The sequence below is a fragment of the Rhinolophus sinicus genome, chromosome 5 (assembly GCF_057876585.1).
Source record: "Rhinolophus sinicus isolate RSI-liver-muscle chromosome 5, RSI-T2T, whole genome shotgun sequence".
NCBI classification, from domain to species: Eukaryota; Metazoa; Chordata; class Mammalia; order Chiroptera; family Rhinolophidae; genus Rhinolophus; species Rhinolophus sinicus.
Window position 1 is genome coordinate 51,522,702 of NC_142505.1, and position 23,799 is coordinate 51,546,500.

At 46.9% G+C, this 23,799-nt stretch overlaps 1 protein-coding gene across 4 annotated transcripts in view; it reads right to left on the reverse strand.

The window, feature by feature from the left end:
• Positions 1-6,885: 6,885 nt before the first annotated feature.
• Positions 6,886-23,799, reverse strand: part of IL17RD (interleukin 17 receptor D) — a 63,986-nt gene continuing 47,072 nt past the window's right edge. For 3 of the 4 annotated variants that reach the window (XM_019724202.3, XM_088798513.1, XM_088798514.1), the window contains exons 6-13: positions 22,083-22,127; positions 21,840-21,991; positions 20,866-20,931; positions 19,836-19,890; positions 19,274-19,384; positions 18,313-18,497; positions 14,906-15,842; positions 6,886-14,182 (exon numbers count right to left, since the gene is read on the reverse strand). In XM_019724202.3, the coding sequence (XP_019579761.3) occupies positions 14,070-14,182; positions 14,906-15,842; positions 18,313-18,497; positions 19,274-19,384; positions 19,836-19,890; positions 20,866-20,931; positions 21,840-21,991; positions 22,083-22,127 (1,664 nt within the window). In that variant the 3' untranslated portion in view covers positions 6,886-14,069. The remainder of the gene's footprint in view (positions 14,183-14,905; positions 15,843-18,312; positions 18,498-19,273; positions 19,385-19,835; positions 19,891-20,865; positions 20,932-21,839; positions 21,992-22,082; positions 22,128-23,799) is intronic. The other variant, XM_019724203.3, reaches the window with a different exon arrangement.

Consider the following 23,799-nt stretch of genomic DNA (forward strand, 5'->3'; position numbering starts at 1 on the left):
GGAGAAACTGAAGCTCAGAGAAGTGAGGCTAGTCCCCAGGTCAGAGCAGTGGGCATCAGCTCAGGGGCCAACGCTCCGGCCAGGCGGACCCCCACCCCCACCCGCTCACGATAAGCGGCAGGACCAGGACTCCAGTGGACCTCCTCACTCTCTCCAGGGGGTGAGCTCCGACAGCCCCTACCCCCAGGGCTGCTGCGGAGGGCGCCCTGGAAGGCTCCTGTCCTGAGCAGCAGCTGGGATGTAGATCTTCCAGCCCAGGTCCCATGACCAGCACGCTGTGCTCAGGCCTTGCTCTGGCACAGCTGAGACCTTCATCGCAACTCCTGTCTCTCCTTGCAGACACTCAGCCTCCAAGTGCTGGGTGGCCTCTTCCTGGCCCACAGCCCACCTTTGGGGCCAAAAACCGAGCATCTTGAGCAAACTGACTTTCATTCCAACAGCTGTAACTTCATTACACTACAGCTTCAAGGGGCTCCTTGACCCCCGACTCAGTGCCTCTTGACCCGTCCATTTCCTGTTCAAGGAACACACATCCTCCCACCACATTTCCAAGGGCAAAATATCCAGAGCCCCAGTCCTCAACCTTTCCCCCCAGTTTTCTTTTGTTATTCTCCCTGCTCCACACTGTGGAGGATCCTAACTACAGCCAACCATGTTGTTTACTAATAAAGAGCTACATTCCCTCCTTAACCCAGAGCTCAGCAGGCACCTCAGAGCCGCATACGCCGCCTGGTCAAAGATAAAAGTTTTATTTCCAGTGGATTCCATTTAACAATTATTTGAACTGCTGCTACCTGCCACTGAACTGTCTCCAAAACAGATGCAGTCCCTGGTTTCATGAGCTCACAGCTGATGAGGAAACAGACCCCTCACCTCTAGGCAGTCAGGGAGGCAGATGTGGTTAAGAGTCAGACTGAGGGAGCGCGGCCCAGATTCAGACACACGGAGAGGCTTCCTGTGGGAAGACTTCCTGTGGGAAGCGGGGCTTGGCTGAGCCCTGACAGGCAGGGGAAAGGTGGAGAGCACAGGAGGCGTGGAGGCCCGGAGGTGAGAGAGCACAGGGCAGGCTTCTGGAAATCCCCAGGGAAGGGCAGGTGGGGGACGAAAGGTGCCGGAGGGAGCTTGACGGCCAAGGTGTGACCCCAGACCTGCACCACTGAAAGATTTGGGCAGAGGTGATGGGATCGCACTGGCTGATGAGCGAGGAACAAATGCTGTGGCTGAAAGGCCCCCGTACACAGCAAGGCAGTGTGCATTTTTATTATTACTAAAGGCAAATTCCTTGACTTCCCCTGTTTTATAATTCAGGGTTTCCAGGCATCAGAACAGATCTGCAAGTAGGATATGTAAACTCAAACAAATCAATTTAATTCCACAGGGTTTGTATGCAGTGCCCATCCCCTCCCATCCATGCCATGCGCAGCCCTGGGGTGGGAGGGGGGGAGAGGACTGGGTCCCTGGACTGAGGTGGGGAATCTGTGTGGGAAAGATGATACACCCGAAGGGAGTCCTTTAGGGGGTGGAGAGGGGATTGGCAGGAAATATGAGTTACTATCCACAGAGTTTGGAAACTGGCGAAGAGGGCAGAAAATATTGATGATCAGCCACCTTTTCTCCTTGAAACAGTTCGTAAAGGCTTATTCTTGAATTCAGCTGCATCTCCCCAAACTCTTCAAGGATGGGGGGGACCAGGGCAGTCACCTCACTAAATCATCAATTGGGAAAGCCGGGGTATCTGCAGGAGGTCCCCGCAGGGCCTGTGGGGATAGTGGATGATGCACTATGACTAATGCCAGGTGGGAAAGCATGGTGAGGGCCTGGGAACAGGAGACCAGACAGCATGGCCAGAGGAAGCAGCCACATGCGAGGCAAGGGCAAGGCGCTGAGACCACTCGCCCGGCCTCCTAGTGCCCTCTGGGCACAATGAACACTTGCTCTTATGTGCGACCAGACATTTAAAATCCGCTGACAATGTACCACTCAATGTAAAACAACGTAGAAAATACTGCGAGTAAGAGAAAAGCCACCACCATCCCACTACGCAGAGATAACTCACTACTGTTAATTTGTAGCCTTTAGTTTTCATTTAACACACTGTGTCATGAAATGTTCTTTTACAATGTGATCATTAAGGGCCCCGTGGTGGTCTACTGTATGAATGGGCACCCTCTTGTAGTCACGTCCAACTGGCACTTGGTTTGTTCCTCATTTCTCAGTATCAGCTATAGTGCTTGGTGATGAAAACACTTGCACAGTAAACTCTTGACTCCTATTTCTGGTTATAGTCTAAAGAGAAAACCCTAGAAGTAGAATTACTAGAAGGGACATTCAGCTTTTCTGCCTGTAGCATGGTAGGATGTACCCTCACCCTTTGGCTTTGGAAAGGTGTGGAGCATCCAGCTGATGAAGCAACACTCACCTGGTGCAGCCTTCACCCAGTGGATGCTGACGCCTGTGCAAGGATGAAAGTGTTGGTCTTATTGTTTGGGCTGAAGCAATGCTCCACAAGGTGCTAATGAAAGGCTTCTTTGAAAGCAAGGCCTTTCTGCTCTCATAATCTGGGCTAGAGGAACGCCTGAGAAGCAAGGCTGAGTGGTGGAGAAGAAAGACAGGCTTTGGAGTGGGAACTGCTTGGGTTCAGATCAACCTGGGTCCTGCCCTGGGGGTGGGACGTTCCATAATCACACACGCTGAGCTGAGTGATCCTGACGCACAGGTCGGGACTTAGACCGAGTCAGACAGTGGTCAGGGAAGGTCTGATGGCAAAGACGGAGTGGAGACAGAGTGTGGATGCTTCAGTGAGAAGAAACAGCATATGCAAAGGCCCCAGGGCAGGTACAAATGAGTGAAGAATCTTAAAAGTCTGGTATGGCCATAGAGAAGGGATGCAGACGCTTGCAAGGGGTTAGGCCAGAACTTTGGTGTTCCCCTCCAGGATTATGGGCATTTTCAACCAGGGCGTGACATCTGATCAAGTAGCCATCCGCTGTATAGTCCTCTGCCAGCGGCCCTGTGGAGTTGAGACCTTCAGGACACAGGAATTCCAGTTTAGCTGTTCAGCCCATCAGCTCCCCAGGCCAGGGCTGAAGGCGACATCTGGGGGATCCCACTGTATAACTCCACACCCCTTAACCTGGCCCAGGTGACCACATCCCCAGAGGCAGGGGCTCACTCTGTGCCAGGCTCTGTGCCCAGAACTGCACCTGGCCTCACATTCAGTCCTCACAACAGCCCTGTTAGCTATAGAACTATGACTCATTTTCCAGATGGGGAAACTAAGTCAGTCCTAACTAGGTCAAAGTCACCTGCCTACGGGCACTCAGCAGACTGTGAATGCCTTAGACCACAGCCCTTTTTTAATCACAATGCTAAAAGTAATATAGTAAAATAATCTCACCCATAAGAATGCACAATTATACACACCATGTGCAGGACCTTTAAGCACATCTAATTTCAGGTACACAAACCAAAGGTAGGACCTGACTGGTTTGCATTCTGCCACCACGTGTGTTCCGGCCTTTGCTGCAAGTACTCCATAGCCTGGCCTTGCCCAACCCTGTGGGAAACATCTATATCTTGTCCAGAAGCTGACACCTGCCCACTCCCTCAAAGGTTTCTGATGAGAAGAGTGGAAAAGACCAGGCAGAGGTGTCTCATCCTGAAGGACCATTATTGGATCTCTGCCCCCTTCCAACTTCTACAAATCAGAAAATTCCCCTGACCCTGTAATGACAGTCCGTTACAGAAACAATCCCTGCTTATGTTCACATCCAGAGTGGGACGTGGTCATCCATCTGGCATAGGGGCAGCAAGCCCAGATAAATGAGTCTCTATCAGGGCTAGAAGGCAACCAGGGCAGGAGGAACGTGACAAATAGAACATCAGCAGATCTCAAGAGTTCATGGCCAACTGTCACAAGTCAACTATTAATAAGCCCTGAGTTACTGTCTTAATTTACTATGAGTACCTTCCGGTCCCAACGGCCATCCCTTCCTTCCTGAACCACCACTGAAGCAGCCAGGCATGGCCTCATACTCTTCTCAGGGGGTAGGGATGCTTCAACTTAGCACCTGACAAAGTCCCTGGGCTGAAGCTCCTGTGAGCAGGGAACTGTCTCCCAACCATCTCCATATGACCCCCAAAGAGCCCAAGACCTTCTCTTCCACAGAATAACTAATAGCCACTGTTTACCAAGTGCCTAGCACTTGCGAAGCATGGCTTTGGGTGCTTTATGGACCCATCGCATTTAATCCTTACAATAATTCTATGCAGTGGGTATTAGTCCTATCTTGAAGACGAAAAAACTGAGGCTCAGAGTAATTAGGTGATTTACCTACAGTCCCACACGTCAGGAGGGCAGAGATCATGTGTGCATCGAATCCATTACTGTGTCCCCAGTACACCCTTTAGGCTCAAATACATGTTGTAAAAAGGTTGTATCATTTATAGATGTGATAGATGATGCAATATCCCCTCTAGAAAGAGGCTGGGGCGCCAACTCACTGAACTTGCATTACCTTCCCTTACTCCCAAAGACCCCATTTGAAGTTTGTCTCATTGCAAAAGGCCTTGCTCCATGTTTGTGTCCACCCATCCCTCCATTGCATTCTCTACCTGTTCTGTTCTTGGACCACTTCTGATTTCATTCCTGTGGACAATGAGCACAGGGTGTGGTGGGCATAGGGGTAGAAAACACATTGATTGAGGACCCACTATACGCAGGACAGCAAAGATGTATTTTCTAGTCCCTCCCTCTTCCACCTGTGCATAGCTTACTGCCTATAGTTTCTTACTCAACTAACGCAAAATTGTTTTTTTCTAATTAAGCTTGCAGGTGGAAGGTGGTCTTTGCTACCCCTAAAGTTTGCATTTCTGAAACATTCTAAATAAAACCAGTGGTCAGGCCCCACAGATGCAGGCTACTGTCACCACCCTAACCAGCTGTAAAAGCGGACTCTGCTTTCTCATAATAGCAGGGTAAAAAGTAGGGCTTCCGGAGAGGAATTTTATGTCCACTAATAGAAAGTACTAGCTGATCTTGTATTTTAATGTAAGCAAAGGAAAGAGGAATTCCCTTACTGCAGCCTCAGCTTAATGAGAGTCTTCCAGTCGAGTCCTTTCAGATCTATTTGCTTAAAATCTGAACCAGATTTACTCTCAGTATTTGGATTGAGAAGGGAACCAAGTTGCCATAACTTACGACTCCAAGTTCTTTCTGCCCCCTATAAACTATATTAAGGGAGAGTACAGCCTACTGGTGAGAAGTGAGGATGCTTCTGACATCTGAATCCCAGAGCTGCCGATTCCTCGTCGTGCCCTCAGCCAAAGTACCTGATTTCCAAGCCTTAGCATCTCAAAAACGAGGATGCTAACTAGTACTTCCCACTTTGGGCTGGGTGACAAGAGGCCCTCGGTAGCAGTCAGCCATGCTAACATTCAGAGGTTGTCTGTCATCACTTCCTCTCTGCCACCATGAGGGGAAAGGTCTCTGCTGCCTCTGATCATACAAAGACACTTTTGAGTCCAACCCTAGTTGGGTGGCTAGACTTTTACTGAGGGGACACAGAGCAGCTCATATCAGCTGTGAGAGCAGGAGGCAGTGGCAGCCTCTCTGAATCTGTTCCCACGTCTATAAAATGGGGATGTAAGATAAGCCACCTCGAAGAGTAGCTGTGAAGATAGAGATGATGGCACTCGGCACTCGTACACTGGCTCTTAGAAATAAGGAGAAACAGCAGAGAGCGTGGGATAGGAGAAATCCATGGGCAACATGACAAGCAATATCCTGGGGGAATCAACAGGAAAAATGAAGGCTCTACCAAGGTTAGGAGGCAAGAACCTGACAGAAAGTCCTCCTCTCAGCAGCCAACAGCGCTTTGCTCAGAGCTGTTTTATCATTCCTCCTGGGGGGAGGGAGAAGAAACAAGTAAACAAGGAAAACCCAATTTTTCAAATCCTATGCTCCCAAGACTGAAACCTCCACCGTAGCCTTTTCAGGTCGTGGCCAGAAGGCTTGTATTCAGTGCCTTGCTCCTGCTCGCCGCTCACTGTCCTCTCCTGGATATCTGTCATTTTCCAAGCACAGTTGATCCTTAAACAATGTGGGGATTGGGGTGCTGACCCACACACAGTAGAAAATCCACATAAGATTTTGGTCAGCCTTCTCCATCTGGGGTTGGTTGAATCCGCAGATGTGAAAGCTGGGGATACAGAGGGCCAACTATATTTATTGAAAACAAATGCATGGATAAATGCACCTGTGAACTTCAAACTCGTGCTGTTCAATGGTCAACTGTACTATGTGCCAGTAAGTATTTCACATTCATCACCCTGTTTTGAATCGCCTCCCTGCGGCCTTTGGCTGGTCCGGCCTATGGATGAGAACCCGAGGCCCAGAGACGCAGTCACAGGGTCGCTATGACAGTAGCAGAGCTGGGAGCTGACCCTGAAGTCGACGGGCACCAAGAAGTTAATTCAGAGCACAGAGCACACAGGAGGCAGGAGAATGTCTGTCGGAAGAAGGAACAGGTGCCTCTTTTCCTGTTTGAATCACAGGAAATATGCTAGTGGCGTCCAAATTTTAATTGCTCTTTTCAAATTTCTGCAAAAAAGTCCATTTGTTCTGAGAGTCAAATTCCTCTTGAGGCAGGTATCCCTGATCCTGCTCCAGGCACCATGCAAGCAACGGAGGAGCCAGGACCTGCCCCCGGAGGGCGAGGCTAACGGTCACGGTCAGCGGGTTCCTTTTTTCTAAATAGAGCAAGACATGCTTCCTGGCGATGCTCCCTCCTCACCCTGGATATTCTCTCCTTCTTAAAGGGAGAGCCCTCAGAAAACTGTGCACGCAACGGGAAAGATGATCTAGAATAATGAACCACCACACTCTTAAAACAAAACATTTTATTTGAGGCAGAAATTCTAAGGTACAAAAACAACATTTTGCAAATGTCAGCTGTGATCTACTGTCACCTATTTAGAGTTATGTACAAATCTAAAAAGGCATTTTTCAATGTAAAAATACAGCACACTGCTACAGTCCGTCAGTGCTCACTATTCCACCAAAGCCCACAAAGGACAAACTTAAAGATGAAACAAAGACAGTGGCGATAACCACCGTGTCCCACAGGCTTTCCCCTCCAGAACATGGCAACAGGGAGCTTCTATGGTGGGGGAAAAACGTGAAAATAGAAGTTACCTACTCTCTAAATGAACACATTTGGGTTTTACAAAAGTTTTTTGCTCTGTCCGGACTATGTTTTTTTCTTGAGACAAAAAAAAGAAAGAAAAAAAAACTTTTTTAAAAATAACAGACAATTACACATTAGTAGAATCCAAAGGTATTTTTTTGTGTGTGTCTAATGAATGGAACAACCAGCATTGTCTACAGCACATAAAATCAAAAGATGGCTTCTTTGAATCTTCTCAACTGAAATTTTATTTGACATAAACATCAGATATACAGTATAATGGATTGCTTTTGTCAGACTTCTGATTGTATGAAACATAGAGCTTGGTCAATTCAGAGACACGGCCGCAGCCCTTTAGAACAGGAGAAAGCTCCCTGAGGAGTCTGTGGTCCCAGCTGAGTTTTGCAGAGGAACCAAAGAGCAGGAGGGAAGACAACTGACAAAATTCCCAAGAGCTCTTTGCAAATTAGCCCTTGGCAACTGCTGTCTATCTCACGAGTGGTTAAACTGAAGCCCGCACCATTTAATAATATTGAGTCATGAATTAAAGATGGTATCTCGAGATATACAAATAGCATGCAACATTGGAAGGGATAGCTGCCACTCAGTAGGTCAGAGCTGGTCCTGAAGAGCATCTTGAAGCAGCTCAGGAATGACATTAAACACATCAGGAATAAGCACCGCGTGTCTGATCATGAGGTGGGGAAGCCATGCATGATAGAGGACTATTGCCAAGAAAATCATGTGGCAATCAAAAAACCCTCAAAATGAATATAGGTGATATGTCATTTTTTTCAAAGTGCCATTATATTTTTAAGTAGCAAGAGAAGCGGGGCACATAAGAATTTCCCTGTAATCCCCATCCTGAGCATGGTCTGCACAAAGCACCAACGTGAATAAGGCACCACATTCTATTTGGGCAACTAAGCTGAGTGTGAAACTGAGAAACAGAATAGCAGTGAAAATTATTAAGCCCTTGGAAAACAAGAGCTATGGAGAATGGCTTAAGTAGGTGGGATTATTTATCACTGAAATAAAAACACCAGGGAGATGACTTCACTGTGGTTTTCAAATACAGGGAAGGTGACCAGCTGTTCTTTCCCCACTACACAACGAACAAAAGAAGGCCAGTTTGAATTTCTATAAGGAAGACACACAAAGAACTATCTGATCAGCAGGATAGGTTACAGAGTCTCCTTCGCTGAAAATCCAGAATCCCATCTACAGCCATATGTCTGAAATAATTCAGGCGCAGCCCTGACACTGGGGGAACATGCTAGATAATCCAAACTTTCTCCCACCCCCAAAACTCTGAAATCGGAATCAGAGCTATTGGCTTACAGTCAGACTTCCTTTTGTTTATTTTCACCCTGAGCCTGGAAAGGAGGTGATACAGCAAGGGTGTGAGGACTCCTGATAGCTCAGTATGAGGAAAAGCTTTTCTCCGCATATGATTTCACACCTTCAAAACAGATTCCACTCACAGATCCATTTAAAACAGAAGACGATGCAAAGACCTGGCCCTAGGGGACACTCAAGGATTCCTTGCCCCATCCCCACAAAGCCTGCTTTTCCTTATTAAGTTTTGGCCTACGCTCAGAATCGCACATGATCTACAAAGGTTTAAACCAAGAGCTAATACTATAAATAAAGTCCTTCAGGTTGTGGAGTTTAATTGGAAATTGTCCCAAGTGTCTTATTTTTTTTAAACTGGGGAGAACAGAAATCTGATTTTAAAATTAACAACTGGCTTGCCTTTCTCTTAAGACACCATGAAATGTAAAGAAGCAATCAAAACATTTCAAATACATTCACAATCATATCAGATTTCTTTGGGGGAACAATGGGAGAGAGAAAGCAGCAGGTCAGCTACTGGCTACACTGAGCAAGAGCGTTTTCTGGTGGCACCAGGTATCTGTAATTACCATGGACGCCTTTCATTTCAAATTTTGTAAAAGCAGAGGTGGCAAACTGGAAGCCAGGAGGCCAAATCAGGTCCACCCATGTGTTCTGTTGGGTCTGAATGCACTGAATTTTTTTTATTTTTTTTTTTAATTTAGTTGACAATACTAACCAAGTCAGAATTTTTCATGTGAAACTCCACGTTCTCAGCTTCTCTGGAAAGGTGGGAAGATGAGGAAACACTGTGTGGCCACAACTGGCTGGAGTAGCAGTCCCCTGCACGTAGGACGGACCACTTCAGTTTGCCACAGGCCCACTGTCTCCCTGCCACTGAGAGGACATGCCATTGCCATGGATAATCACACCTATTTATCATTATACCTGGCCAGCCACACTGCTGCCCCCTGCAGACATACCATCTGTTAAATAAGAGTAGCCATTTTCACCAACAATATAAAATAGAGAAGGCTAACAACTTTCACAGTGGCCTTGCCCAGCTCTCTCCAATAAACATACGAAGAGTAATTCCTACCTCTTTAAGAGAGCCAAATTAGTGTTTAGGTGGTTGGAGACTGCAGGGTTTTCTCTCTTTGGGGAGGAGGGTGTGTCATGTCTTTTCCAGGAAGAAAACAGCTTTCATTTTTCTTCCTTGTTTCTTTTAAAGGAACAGATGCTCAACGCTGGAGGGGAAGAAGCTCTGAAAATCATATAAGCCCACGTTTTTAGAGGGATGGTTTTCCTGTTTATTTGTGCTAAAGTCAGGGAACGTGAGACCCGGGTCAGTTAAAAAACAACAACAACAAGGCATTTGTGGCTATGAAGCAGTAAGACTAAACTCTGAGAAACATACATGAGCTCACATTACTGCACATTCATTCCAATGATGTCATTGTGGCTAAGGCCATTTTTTTGAACTTCTGATCTGGAACTATCTTCAGCTACTACCGGTGTTCTAATGTGTCAACCAAAAACTCTGTCTTATGACTTTATGGACCCATCTCATTTTTGGCTCAAAATACTATTACCTGGCTGGGTCACCCACCTGAGTACCTGGGCCTGGACCCGAATGACTCCTGATTCTTTCCAGAGCTCAGTGTGGCTCAAAGGCCCAGGACTTGGCCCTCTCGAGTACCCTCCCCGCTGTGGGGCTGGGCTGGGCCTGTCCAGGTAGTTCCTTTCGCTTGTAGCTGACCTGAGAGAGGAGCACACCTTGACCTGGGCTTTCACCTCCCTGATCACTCTCCTGGCATAGATGACTGTGTCAGATGCTCAGTCCTTTCTCTGTAGGGCACTGGTGAGTTAGGATAAACAACTAGCTCCCTACCGTTACCTACCTGCAGGTTACCTGGTTACCTGGAACCTTGGACTTATCCCTGTTCTCAGGTCTAGAGGACACCATCTAACAGCTACACAAGCCTTTGACTCTCAGGGTCAAAGACTTTTATTGAGAGCATCCATATATTCTAATTCTTTTTCCCCAATGTCTAAAAGCCTGTGACTTACAGAACCTTTATCTAAATTCTGTCTTATCATTTCCACTGCCTGGAACAATGTATAAGTAAAAAAAAAAAAAAAAAAATGGAGATTTTCTTAAAACAGATGTTTTGCTTTAATCTACAAGGCAGCTATTCCCATTGCCAGCAGGAGATGGGAAGGGTGGGGGGGGGGGAAAGGTGAAAGTAATAAGGCAAAACCAGGAAGCCGGCCTTCTCAACTTATTCTGTTAGGCGTTCACGCTGTCGTTTCATTACTTGGTACAACAGTTGAATTTTGTTGAACAAACACCATAAACATTAGTATTTCAAAATAAATATCCAAACCCTAATTCCAAACTGAAAAATTACCTGACTTGTGGACTAGCGCCTTTCTTCCCTTCCATTTTCATAGTAAGTGAGTAGTTCATTTATCAAGCTCTCTGCCCAAGCTCACGAAGCCCAGTTGATGTCCCCAGCCCCAGCCCTCCATGCATTCCTGGGGCCACTTTCCCAGAGATGCCTCATTTCACATGCAAAGATGAATATCTATCCTAAAAGTGGCTCCTAATGTAATGGTTCCTTTGGGGCACGCACCATTTCTTGGCCTCGATAAGAAATCTCTCTGATAACGTTCCAAAGTGAATTTGCATATGTTGGCAAGTTTGGACCGCTCAGTCTCCTTCCCAGAATGTATGCCGATGATGGAATGACAGGACAGTCACTGTGAGCAGGGACTCTGTGCTCGTCCTGTAATCCACGGTGACAACATGGAACGTCTCTTCTCCAACAAGATGCCTGGTTTTACGGGGGAGGCAGCTTTGCTGCTCACTTGTCTTTCCCTCAGAGCAGCTGCAGGAAACTTGATGCCAGAGAACAGACGAGCACGTTCTTCTCCCAAGAAGCTGCCAGCTGCCTTTACAGAGCAGGGAGTGTGGCATTTGCATCAAAAATACACACAAACCTCTTCTTTCCAGGAGGAGTGTAAACATTCCCTTCCCCACCTGCCCAACATGTGCCTGGAAGAAGCCCTGCCCCCTCCCACCTCCCACTTTCCACCTCTCCTCAGGATGTTTCTCAGTGTCCCCCATAATATTGGTCCTATTTGCGGGAGGAGTCAAAACCACGGTCCCTGGTGTGAGTGCCAAATTCAACAGCACATATGAAAAAGGTAAGAAAAGATGCTCACATCCCCTCATGGGTGTGGGGGGGAGAACGGAGCAACCATTTTCCCTTTGGAAACAGAAATTCTGTGGGGAAGTCATTCATAAAAACAGAACATTCACTTTTCCCTTTAAAGCAAATTCTTTCCTCCTAACCTCTAAATACCTGTGTTTGGTACGATGGAACACAAGAGACAAACCTTTCATTGGGACAGTACAACAGAAACACAAAATGAAACATGATTCACAGGCTGGGCTGTGGGGGAGTGCTTTACAACTCAGGATTTAATGATTTCCGGTCCCTCGTCTTCTTTAGACAATATTCGAAGAGCACATTCATCTTTGTGACAATCCCCTCGTTTTCACCTTCTTAAAAAGAGGTTTGTCATCAGTCCAAACCAGTCCAGCAGATTAATGGCCCACCACCTCCACACACTGCCGTATTTCAGTGGGTTCTGGTCCCTCATATTCTGGACACAGCATCCAACCAGAGGCCAACTGACGCATGAACTGCAAATTCCAGCACTACAGTCCAGTTGTGTATCAGTCTCTCAAACTTCCAGGCACCAACATCTGAGATACAGCTCAGTACGTGTAACCCAGGGAAGCGTGTAACCCAGCTCAGTACGTGTAACCCAGCTCAGTACGTGTAACCCAGGGAAGCGTGTAACCCAGCTCAGTACGTGTAACCCAGGGAAGCGTGTAACCCAGCTCAATAAGTGTAACCCAGGGAAGCGTGTAACCCAGCTCAGTAAGTGTAACCCAGGGAAGCGTGTAACCCAGCTCAGTACGTGTAACCCAGGAACGCGTGTAACCCAGCTCAGTAAGTGTAACCCAGGGAAGCGTGTAACCCAGCTCAGTACGTGTAACCCAGGGAAGCGTGTAACCCAGGGAGGCGTGTAACCCAGCTCAGTACGTGTAACCCAGGGAAGCGTGTAACCCAGCTCAGTAAATGTAACCCAGGGAAGCGTGTAACCCAGCTCAGTACGTGTAACCCAGGGAAGCGTGTAACCCAGCTCAGTAAGTGTAACCCAGGGAAGCGTGTAACCCAGCTCAGTACGTGTAACCCAGGAACGCGTGTAACCCAGCTCAGTAAGTGTAACCCAGGGAAGCGTGTAACCCAGCTCAGTACGTGTAACCCAGGGAAGCGTGTAACCCAGGGAAGCGTGTAACCCAGCTCAGTACGTGTAACCCAGGGAAGCGTGTAACCCAGCTCAATAAGTGTAACCCAGGGAAGCGTGTAACCCAGCTCAGTAAGTGTAACCCAGGGAAGCGTGTAACCCAGCTCAGTAAGTGTAACCCAGGGAAGCGTGTAATCCAGCTCAGTAAGTGTAACCCAGGGAAGCGTGTAACCCAGCTCAGTACGTGTAACCCAGGGAAGCGTGTAACCCAGCTCAGTACGTGTAACCCAGCTCAGTACGTGTAACCCAGGGAAGCGTGTAACCCAACTCAGTAAGTGTAACCCAGGGAAGCGTGTAACCCAGCTCAGTACGTGTAACCCAGGGAAGCGTGTAACCCAGCTCAGTAAGTGTAACCCAGGGAAGCGTGTAACCCAGCTCAGTACGTGTAACCCAGGGAAGCTTTGCAGGCAGAGCTGGCTCTTGTGTGATGCCTCCTGACACCAAGAGGAGGCCCTGGGTGCTGATCCGGTGCCTTTGCATGTTGACCCACCCATCTCAGAAAGAATGGTCTAGACAGTCAGCCTGGCCCTGCAGCCCCCACTTCAGCCAGCCATGCTTTCCCCTAATACATAAAGACTCGTTCTATGAGCGATGATTGTATATTCAGTCACCTTCTTGACCTTGACTTAGAGCTTTTTTAGCACCCACGACCATCCTAAGTTGCACACCAAAAACCAAAAGGAACGTCATCTGGAACGACATGGATTCCACATAGACTGGCGCTTGATTTCTGTGGCTGCAATAGCATTAAAAGTGCTTTCTCTACAAAGCATTTCAAACCAAAGTAGCCAACAGTGAAGAGGCAAAGTTTACGGAGATAAATTAAGTCTGAAGGATCAGTGCAGGTATTTTTCTATTTCTTTACATGTTTTCTCCCTACCTCCCAGAATTGGCACTAATCCAAGGTCTGACCTAACACGGCAAGCTTCTGTCAGATCTTATGGACATGCCTTTCAGAGCTCCATATGGTTTTAGAAAACTGGAGACTTGCCAAGCTATCTGGTAGAGGGTAGGGGCGAGCAGAGCAAGTACTGGCATGAATTTCACTCGGAATATCCTTGTAGGAGACCTCAGCTGCAAGTGGGCCACGCAACCAGAGAGATGAGCTGAAGAACCAGAGAGAGGAGGCAGCTAAAGTGGCAATGCTTAGACTCTTCCGTTTCGTTACAAAGGGACAACCGTGTGGAGTTCACCAGTGTAGCTGCAGCAACCAGGTTCTGCTTTACACGCCCCAGAGGTGAGGAGCTTGGACGGGAGGGCAGGAGGGTCCTCCTCACCTAAGGAAAGAAAAGAGGGCGGAGCCACAGGTCATTGCAACTCACTGGGCCGGGCACTCAGGCCAGAATGTGGCAGAAGCTGGGTTTAGACTACGGGCTTTGCCCAAGTGAGGCAGACATCCCAACCAGCTCAAGATGGGGCACTATCGTGCTGTTATCAGGTTTTAGTTCCCTGAGCTGAAGGTCAAGGGTTTGCATGCAAGACTCCAACTAGTGACAAGCACAGTAAGGACATCCTGACACAATGTCCTCCAGGGTTCCCTGGGAAGCAGGGCCTCCTACAGAGCCCTACCTGGAGCCTGTGCTGAGCTATTATGGAGAGAATACTGCACCTGTGAACCCCAGGTTCACTAGATGTCACTTTAAAGACATTGGCAGGGTCAGGGATAGTGAACATTGCAAATCCCAACAAAGATACAGGTCCATAGACCCAATGCCTTGGGACCCAAAGCATTTTGGTATTCAGATGTTTTTGGAGTTAAGGAAGGTGATGTACGCACACTGTATATTACACAACATGGAACTGGGCAGCTCACTATACTTTAGCACCAGCTCACACATGTGAACACTCCCATTACCTGGATAAACTGAGATTAGCAATGGCGTTGTGACCTCCCATCAGGTTTCACTGCCAAATAAGTTTGCACAGATTTCAGAATTATGAAGAAAGGCTGTGGCCTGCAATGGAACCCACCCACCGGCACTCTGGGCAACCCGCCTTACCCAGGCCTGAGGAGGACGACACGCTCTCTGTCAGCGAAGACGTTTCTGTTTGGTCCACTGAGAGCCCTTCCATCAGGGGCAGAGACAGCTCGGAGGAGGGCACGGAGGAGTCGTAGATGCCTGAGTCCCGGGGCATGCCCAAGGGGCTGACAGCTTTCCCCGCGTGCAGCAGGGGCTGCAGGACAGAGCTGCCTCCCGGGCTGGGCCCGGCTTCCATGTCTTCGTCCAAGCCGAGCTGCTGACCCTCCAAGTGTGAGTCAGCCAGTGCCCCAGGGACGGCTGCCTCGGCCTTGAGGCAGAAATCACTCTCAGGCCCTGGTTTGCACATGACATCATTCAAAACCAAGCCTGAGTCAAACTTCTCCAGCACTGGCTCCCGGTAATGGAGTGAGGGAGGATGGAAGGGAACGAACTGCTTCTCAAACCAGTCGGGCTCCTCGTCGATAAACTGGTGCATGTTGCAAATGGCGACGTACAAGGACCGGCCCGACTTGCTCCGGAAGTAATTCCTCCTGCTGATGTGTCCAGGGTGCGGCCCAGGCTCTGGGAGGCCGTGGTCTCGGGAATGCAGGTGGGAGCAGAGCTGCGGAAGGTTGTCCATGAGTTTGTACTTGGTACTCAGGTCCAGGATGCCAGGAACATCTCCCTCACAGGAATAATCGAAGTAGACGGCGATGAACTTGCTGAGCGCCGTCGATGAGCTCTGCTTGGCCTGGCGGAGCTTTTCGGCGATGGCTGACACAGCCACCAGGAAGAGCTCCCCTTTCCCCGAGCCTCGGCCACCTCCTTTGTGCTTGCAGTTCTTCTTGTCCACAAAGTACTTCATGCCTTTGGAACACACCACGATGATGAACTGGGACTCGTGGATCTTCTGGATGACCCATTCTCTCTGCCCTTCTCTGCAGAGGCTGAAGTCTTCCCACAGGTCCAGAGCCACCTGGAAAGAGAACACAGACCCTCACTCACCTGTACAAGCCCGGAGGGTTGAGTAACAAGAACAAGAATGTTACAAGACGGGCACATCATCTCTCCCATAACCATTATTAGCACAGCTACGGGGAGCTCCAGGTTGCCAGCTCTGAGGGACAGCCAACATTCCATGGGTGACAGGTTACCGGCTCTGAGGGAAGGCTAACATTCCATGGGTGACAGGGGTCACACACAAGGCCCTCTGCATCATGCCCTCGTTTTACCGTAACGTGGGATCATTACCACTCCCATCCTACAAGTGAAGAGACAGACGCATAGCACTGTAGCAACCTGCCTAAGTCACATATCACACCTGAAGCCTTCAAGGTACTTGTGCACAGCACAGAAAATGGAGGCACTGAGGTTGGTCTGTCTGATGAGTAAGGCTGCCTGGATGGTGGGACAGGTCTCAGAGAGAAAGCTGGGAGATGATGCTAGAAGGACATGAGTGAGGGACCACAACATGGGGTGGGAAACGGGGCTCAGGTCTGGGTGCCAGAGTCACCCACAATGCTGGCTGACTCACGTCCAGAAAGTGTGACTGACAACGAGGAGCTCCCCAGCCACTCTGAAAGCCCCGGTTCAGCCATGCTGTTTATCAGCTGGTCAGTGGCTGGAGAAGAGGGTAGTGACCTGCAGTAACATCCGAGTAAGCCAACTTCCTTGGAATGACCAGCACCTTCCACCATGACTTCACCGAGGTCGACAGGGTTACATCCCTAAAAGGCTTTAACTAAACCCCAGGGGGGTCTGGTAGGGAGTTTGGGGGTAAGGGGCAAGGGAAGAAATAAAGGCCCCCTCAGATGGCTGCATCTTCCAGAGCATTTTCATCTGATTCTGCTGAAATCATCTCTTGGCAATTATATCGGCCTCTTCCCTTCTGTAGTTCAGAAACTAATTCCCAATGGGCATGCCCAAACACGGAAGCCACGGTCCATTAAGGGGAAAGGGGGTCTCAAATGACTGTCTACGTCTTCTGCTCCAAGGCTTTACCAAAGGGAAGAAAAACCCACTATCCATCCACTTGCTGAAAATAATCCCGAATTGTCTTACACTTGCCCTCATTCTTCCTAACACTACACATTCTAAAAATTAGTTGAGATTATATACCAAGCATTGTTTTAAAATGTTCCTATCTTTGATCCAGCAATTCCATTTCCAGGCATCTGTCTTTGGAAAAATCATCAGAAATGAGGCAAAGGTGAACTACTAAAACATTTAACAATTCGAAATAACTAACATTAGGGATCAGGTGGCTATTCAAAATTACAGTTTAAATAAAACTACTAATTGTGTAAAAAGTTACTACAGAGACAGAAAAAGTAATTCCAATCCACGCAAAATGAAAAGCTGTATGCATGAGTTCATCTATGTAGAAAAAGACTAGAAGAAAATATACCAAATAGTAACCATGGTTCCTCTTTTCTCTAGGTTGAGATTACAGGCCAATTTTTGTCATCGTTTTCTAGTTTCCAAATTTCCTACAGTGTTACACACATACTTGGAAGACTTTTTCCCCCTGAGGCTCCCTACAAGCAGAGCGAACTGGGTTGTCTGCATCTGAAGACAGCGTGTAGCCCCCGCTGAAGTTTGCAGTTGTTTTTCAGCATCTGTGCTGATAGGCCAACCTCTCCACCTTCAAACACTGGGAAACCAGGCCAGCATGTAAATACGTTTTATGGACACTAGAGAGCAGCCTCACCACGCGGAGAGATTCTGAGAACTCCACCAGCAGGCAGCTTCAAAGCACAAACAACCCAACTACACAATTATTGCACAATTCTTGCATGTGTAAGAAGAAATGTGCCCTCCATGAGAGCTTCAGAATTCATTGTAAAATTAACACCACAACATTATAGAAAAGCTACATATTAATAGCTTAACTCGAGAACAGGTCAGAAGCCCAGAGAGATCATGTGAGCACTTGACACATTATTATTTTCCTTTTTTATTAGGTTGGTGCAAAAGTAATTGTGGTTTTTGCAATTATTTTTAACCTTGTAAACCGCAATTACTTTTGCACCAACCTAACAGCAAAGATTCCCCCACAGAACTGTCAAACCCGCTGCTTTCCTGGCCATTCTCTCTTTGACTCTCCAGTGCTCACCAGGATATGCGGAGTGCCCACCTCCCCCACACCCACTACAGGCTCCCAGGGCCGCTGCCATTTCCCCCATGCAACTTCCTACCAGGTGGGAGCGACTCCAGGCTTTGGAGCAGGAGTGAGTCAGGGTTAGAACTGAGTATCAGGAAACACTTAATGCTGCTGACGGGTTGGAAAGACTGAAGGAAGAGCGCAAGGCTGACCCGTGTGGAAGCCAGAAACGGCTGGAGGCCAGGTGTCACAGAAGGAGGCCTGGAGGCAAGCACAAGGCAGCGAGGAGAGAGGGCAGACTATGTGTCCCACCCCAGGTAAGAGAAGAGACTGGATTCCTCACCTCGCAGCCACAGAAGTCCTGGAGGAAGTAGGCAAAACACTGGACGACATTCATGTGATTCTGGCCGTCTTTACTGGAATAGCAGAGGAAGACCTTCGGCCGCGGCCGGAGCCTCTCTCTAGGCAGGGCTGTGGTGTAGGTGGAGGACTCAGAACTCTCTTCATCTAAATGTGAATATATATTTTCTAAATTGGAAAAGAAGATAGGATTGATACCTATGAGCAATGCTTTATCCTGTTCCCTAAGACTCGGGACCTAATGCTATCTTCCAGAAACAGCAGGTGACATGTCCAGTTTCTCAACTCCACCTACCACTGAGAATGGGACAGCTGATTTCTCCAGCAGAGCAACAAATAGCCAAAATTTGTTCTTCACCTAAAACTGACCTCGGGACAGCCAAGCACACTGTAGGGAACACCCTAGTCAGCAGAAAGCACCCAGACCAGTTCTTGCAACCACGTGCACCAACTAGACCAATTAGCGTTAGCAGAGCAGACCTTTAAACATAAAAACCACCTTTTTTATTGAGGTATGACTTACAAAGGTAAAGTGCAGGGATCTTCTGCATCCATCTCAAATTTTTATCTAAGTATACACCTATGTCATCGCCACTCAGATCAAGATACGGAACACTTCCAGCTCCCCGGAAGGTTCCCTCCTGACCTGACTTTTATAAGTGATCATGCCCTACGTTCATCCTTACTCATACCTTCCGACGTCCTTGGCGCTCTTGAATTTACTATCCCAAGTTTGAGAATAGAATTATGGCTGTTCTTTTAGTGGCTCCTGGGGTTAAAAGGATTTTATTTAATTCTGTGAAGTACAATAGCTGGGAACTGACTACAGAAGCTATGTGGCTTCCTAGACTCCCACCTAGAGGGATCAAGCACTCCAGTCTGCCTCTGTAGGAGACCCCAGCCCTGCCCACTGGGGGGTGGGGGGGCACACCACACAGATATACCTTGTTGCTTCTTGCGGCACATCACAGTGAAGAGTGTAGCGAATGCCGATATGACGACCAAGGGCACAGTGATGGCAACAGCTCGGATGGGCCCAGCCCACGGGGAATGCACTGGGAAATTTCAAAGGGAAGGCGTTTAAGCTTAAGCAGCATAACAATTCAAAGAGAAATAATTTTTTTTTTCAACATAAGCCACATAACGGGTTCTAGGACACCTTCTCTAGTGCTGGTTTGGTGATTATAAAAGGATTCATTTTGAAGAAACAATTTAACAGTCTGCTGGGACAGTAAATACCTTTAAGTGAGAATTTTGCCTAAGGAGACGCCCCCTCCCACCACCACTTCTCTTACAAGGACAACTGACTGTTTAGCTCTAGTTATACACACTCCACACTGGCTTTGATCTCCCAGGTATCAATGTTTGGGTGGAAGGAAAGTCAGAGCTGATGGAACATCCTAGAGAGAAGAGCTCGTTTTGCTGTGTTTTGTTTGTGTAAACCATGATACCCTGGTCAACTGTAGTCCAGAGCCAACATGTCAAACAAATGAAAAAAATTCTTACCTGGCTTTAAGGCATAATGCATCACTTTTCTTGTTGTATTAGTGTCATCCACCAGCTGCAAAACAGAAGATGCTGTATTATTTTTTTTTTTTTAAGTGATGGTATGGCGACGGAGTTCATTCTTTTTCCATCTGTGGGCAGTGTGGGACAGGACGACGGAGAATGGGAAAACAGAGCTGCTGCCTGTCATCATTTCCGAGCTGAGACCAGACATTAATAGTCAGATACATCTCTGCTTTACCAGCTCTAAACTCTCAGCTTCACGTTTCCTTTCATGAATCAAAGGTTTTTCATTCGATGATGAAATCTGCTAGTGAGTTCCACGTTCTAACAATTTTCAGTAGACATGGCATCTTAGCACTGATTGTACTCAGCCTCGTAATGCTTTCAGAGGGCGTGTCTGTTCAAAACCACATATTGCTACCGAGTAATGCAAGAACGAGGTGTGTCTACCAAAATGTTAAGACAGGTTGGTTGTCTTCGAATAGGAAGGTTATGGACAGATTTTTAATTTCCCTTTCTAGTTTTCTTTTACTCCTAATTTTGTAGTGGTTTTGATACTGGGAAAGAAATCTACAGAAAGAAAAAATATATCATGTACATGCTTTTTAAGTGGTACTTAGGACTCATGTACATTTATACAAAAGAATGTCAGCAGAAACCTAGAGAAGCATAGGCATATATAATGGGTATAACTTTTGCTTCACTGTTTTATTACTAAAAACTTTTTAGAAACTAAAATTTTCAAAATATATCTTTGTAAGTATAAAGGAATACTATATAGAAATTTTAAATCATGGTTATAGGGGCTTTATGGTCACATAAAAATATTTATTTGAGATATTAATGAAGAAAAATCAAAGATGAATTTTACATAAACTTTTTTAAAAGCATGTTAAAGACCATGTAAAAATATAAGTGTACACACCTTCAATGGCCTGAAATTTAAGTGTTGTAAACAGCTGGAATTATAAATGAACTGGATTCATTCTGTAGAATTACTAACAGGGCTTCCTTGAGTTATACATACCTCAATTACATAATCCCCTGGAGACACATTTTGAAGGAGGCAGCTGGTTGTCTCTGTATTTTGCTCCTGCAAAGAAACAAACAACTTACAAAACTTGCTTCTTGGATGAGGTCATCAGGACCCCTCTCTTTCCCCAGAGCAGAAAGCAACTGTATTTATCTGCCATGTTATCTGAACTTCACTTTTACAGAAGGCCCAGGAGAGTCCATATTGTATACCTAGCTGGTGGTGGCGCCCTCAGCAGGAATATTTGATTTGAAGACAAAGAAACTATGTATTTAGAATACCCTTTACTTAATAAAAGGGTGGAGAAAGAAATTACCTGTCTGTGTTGGTATGTATTTTATTTGCCATAATTTTAACTTGAGCAGGTCAATGATAGAGGAGAACCAGCAGGAAAGCAAAGCTCAGCACCCACAGGAACCTGCCCAGGAAGGCACTGGTGTCTTCCATCACCACTAAAAACCTCTCTTGTGCTCCTAGGGGGTGATCTAGCAGACCTGTAAACTTCCACAGAATGTTTCACACTTCCTCTCACCACCTCCAGTTTAAGAACTTGGTTACTAAGATTCTACTTAACCTTGACCTATGTGTAAAATCAGCAGCCACTTAAATGCTATTGGAGTGGCTCCTAGATGTGGTTTTTCCACTTACTAGTTGTGTGACCTTGAGCAAGCCAGGCATCCTCCTTGAGCCTCAGGTTCCCTATCTGTAAAGTGGGGATAACAGCAGCCTCTGTTTCACAGGGTTAAAAGGATTCGGTGAGCATAAAGCTTGTTGATTGGTACACAGTGAGCACCTGATTAATGTTTGAAATACAGAAGAACAAACTAGAAATACTTAATTATTTTGGGTCCTTGGTAATATTTTCACCAGGCTACATCATCTAATGCTCACATGGAACCATCCAAATTCCAGAGACTCGGGGGTCACTTTAAAACGTAGGGTTCCTTTATATACACCTAGTGGCTCACCTGTTTACAGGTCTTTCGCTTGAATAGTCCTTCATGCTTGAGCTTATAATGAAGATAGAAGAAACGGAAGCCAAAGGTGTGTGGTGCATGGTCGAAGGATACCTGCATGTCTGACCCGTGCTGGGTGATATTCAGATTTCGAGGCTTCCAGACTGGGAGGAGAAAGGACCCGAAGTGAGTACCCACAGTCCACCCAACACTACAAGCGTGGCGACACTTTGAGACAAGGACAGGGGTACTTACAGGGTTTACAGGCCAGGTTGTCTGGCTGTAACAACAGGTCACAGGCTGTTAAGAGAGATGCATATTTTTAGTTATAGGGCAGTTCGACATTTTCCTTGTCCAACAAGTCTATAAAATATGAATACGTGGTAATGGGTGCTTCTGGGAAGAGTATAAAATCCATCAACTCAACAATGATTTTCAGTACTGCGCAGTGGTAGCTTGAGAAAATTTAACTCGCACAATATGAAAGTATTAGGTTGGGGCAAAAGTCGTTGTGGTGTTTGCCATTATTTTTAACCTTTTAAATCACAATTACTCTTTCACCAACCTAATATTCATGCAGTTTATTTTATGCCAAATAAATGAAAATGGTATAAAGTCAACCAGATTTTAAAAGGTTGTCAAGCATTACATAGTATCAAGGCCAGCGGCCAAGGGCAGCGGGACTGTGTTCACGCTCCCGCCACATGGAGATCGGTTTGAGCTGTAAACAGAAATGATGCTGGCCCCTGTCCCACGGTTTAGCCCTGGAGGCACAGGAGAACCTCGGAGTGAGCCTGTTAACTGTCTTGGGGTTATTGCAACCTTCGCTAGCATTCTAATGTAAAATCCTTCAGACAGAGTCTAAAACTGACATCCAGGCATCTACTAAGGAGTAGCACCAGCGCTGAAAACCAGACAGCAAGGCCAGTAGCTCTGCAACACAATGACAGAGGCCCAACAGCTAGTCGAGTCTGCCATGGTGCTAACCCAGGGAGAACCCTCTGGAAATGTCCATACAATGCCAAGGAAACCGAAGGCAGCATCGAGGTCCCTGTGCACTGACATGGTGATAAACACACACCGCCTGCTCCTGCCTCATGTCCAGACAGACACGCTGATTCCGATGGGAAAAATTAGCGTTAACTTATGCTAGGTTTGATGTAGGCAAGTTTGTCATGAACACATTCTTTGAATCCTCTGTCTGGTTGTGGTCTGTGAGGCATCAAAAGGTGTTGTAAAATGCGCATGGTCTTTGCCCTGTGGAATTTTATTTTAATTAAGAAAATGAGACCAATTGCTGCACAAAAAACAACTACAGCTTAGTTAGGGGGGAAAAAAAAGACAAGAAGAAAACAAGCAGAGTGAGAATTCTACAAAAGAGAAACACTGGTGTAGGCCAGCATTGAGAATAACAACATCACAGAGGATGAGGACCGCAACCAGACACATAGGAGGGGATGTCAGATTGGCCTGAATGCTGACCATCCAAGGCCTAGAACGCCAGACAGAAAGACTGACCAGAAAGGGATGAGGGAACTGCTGTATGTTTCACGGTACCTGGGCACAAAGTCTGAAAGCAACAATTCAGGGAGATGAAAGAGACACCATACGCAGAACAGATGGCAAAGGAGAGCCAGACAGAAAAGGGAATCCAGCATGGTTGGTGGTGTGGACTCGAGTCAGACTTCTGGGGTTCAAATTCCAGCGCCCAGAAAGTCCCTTGACCTCTCTCTCTCTGTGTGATTCTACATGTAATGACCGAGACGGTAAGACTCAATTCTTTGTAGGGTTGTCCTGGGGGTAAACTGAGTTAATATTTGGAAAGCATTTAGAACAACAGCTCCTGGCACATAGATGTCAAATGAATAAGTAGAAAGAATAAATACACTTCTAGAAAGAGGTGATCTCAGGAATACTGCTGAATTTTCTTAATGGAAACTTGAAAACAAGTCACTCACAAACGCTACCCTCC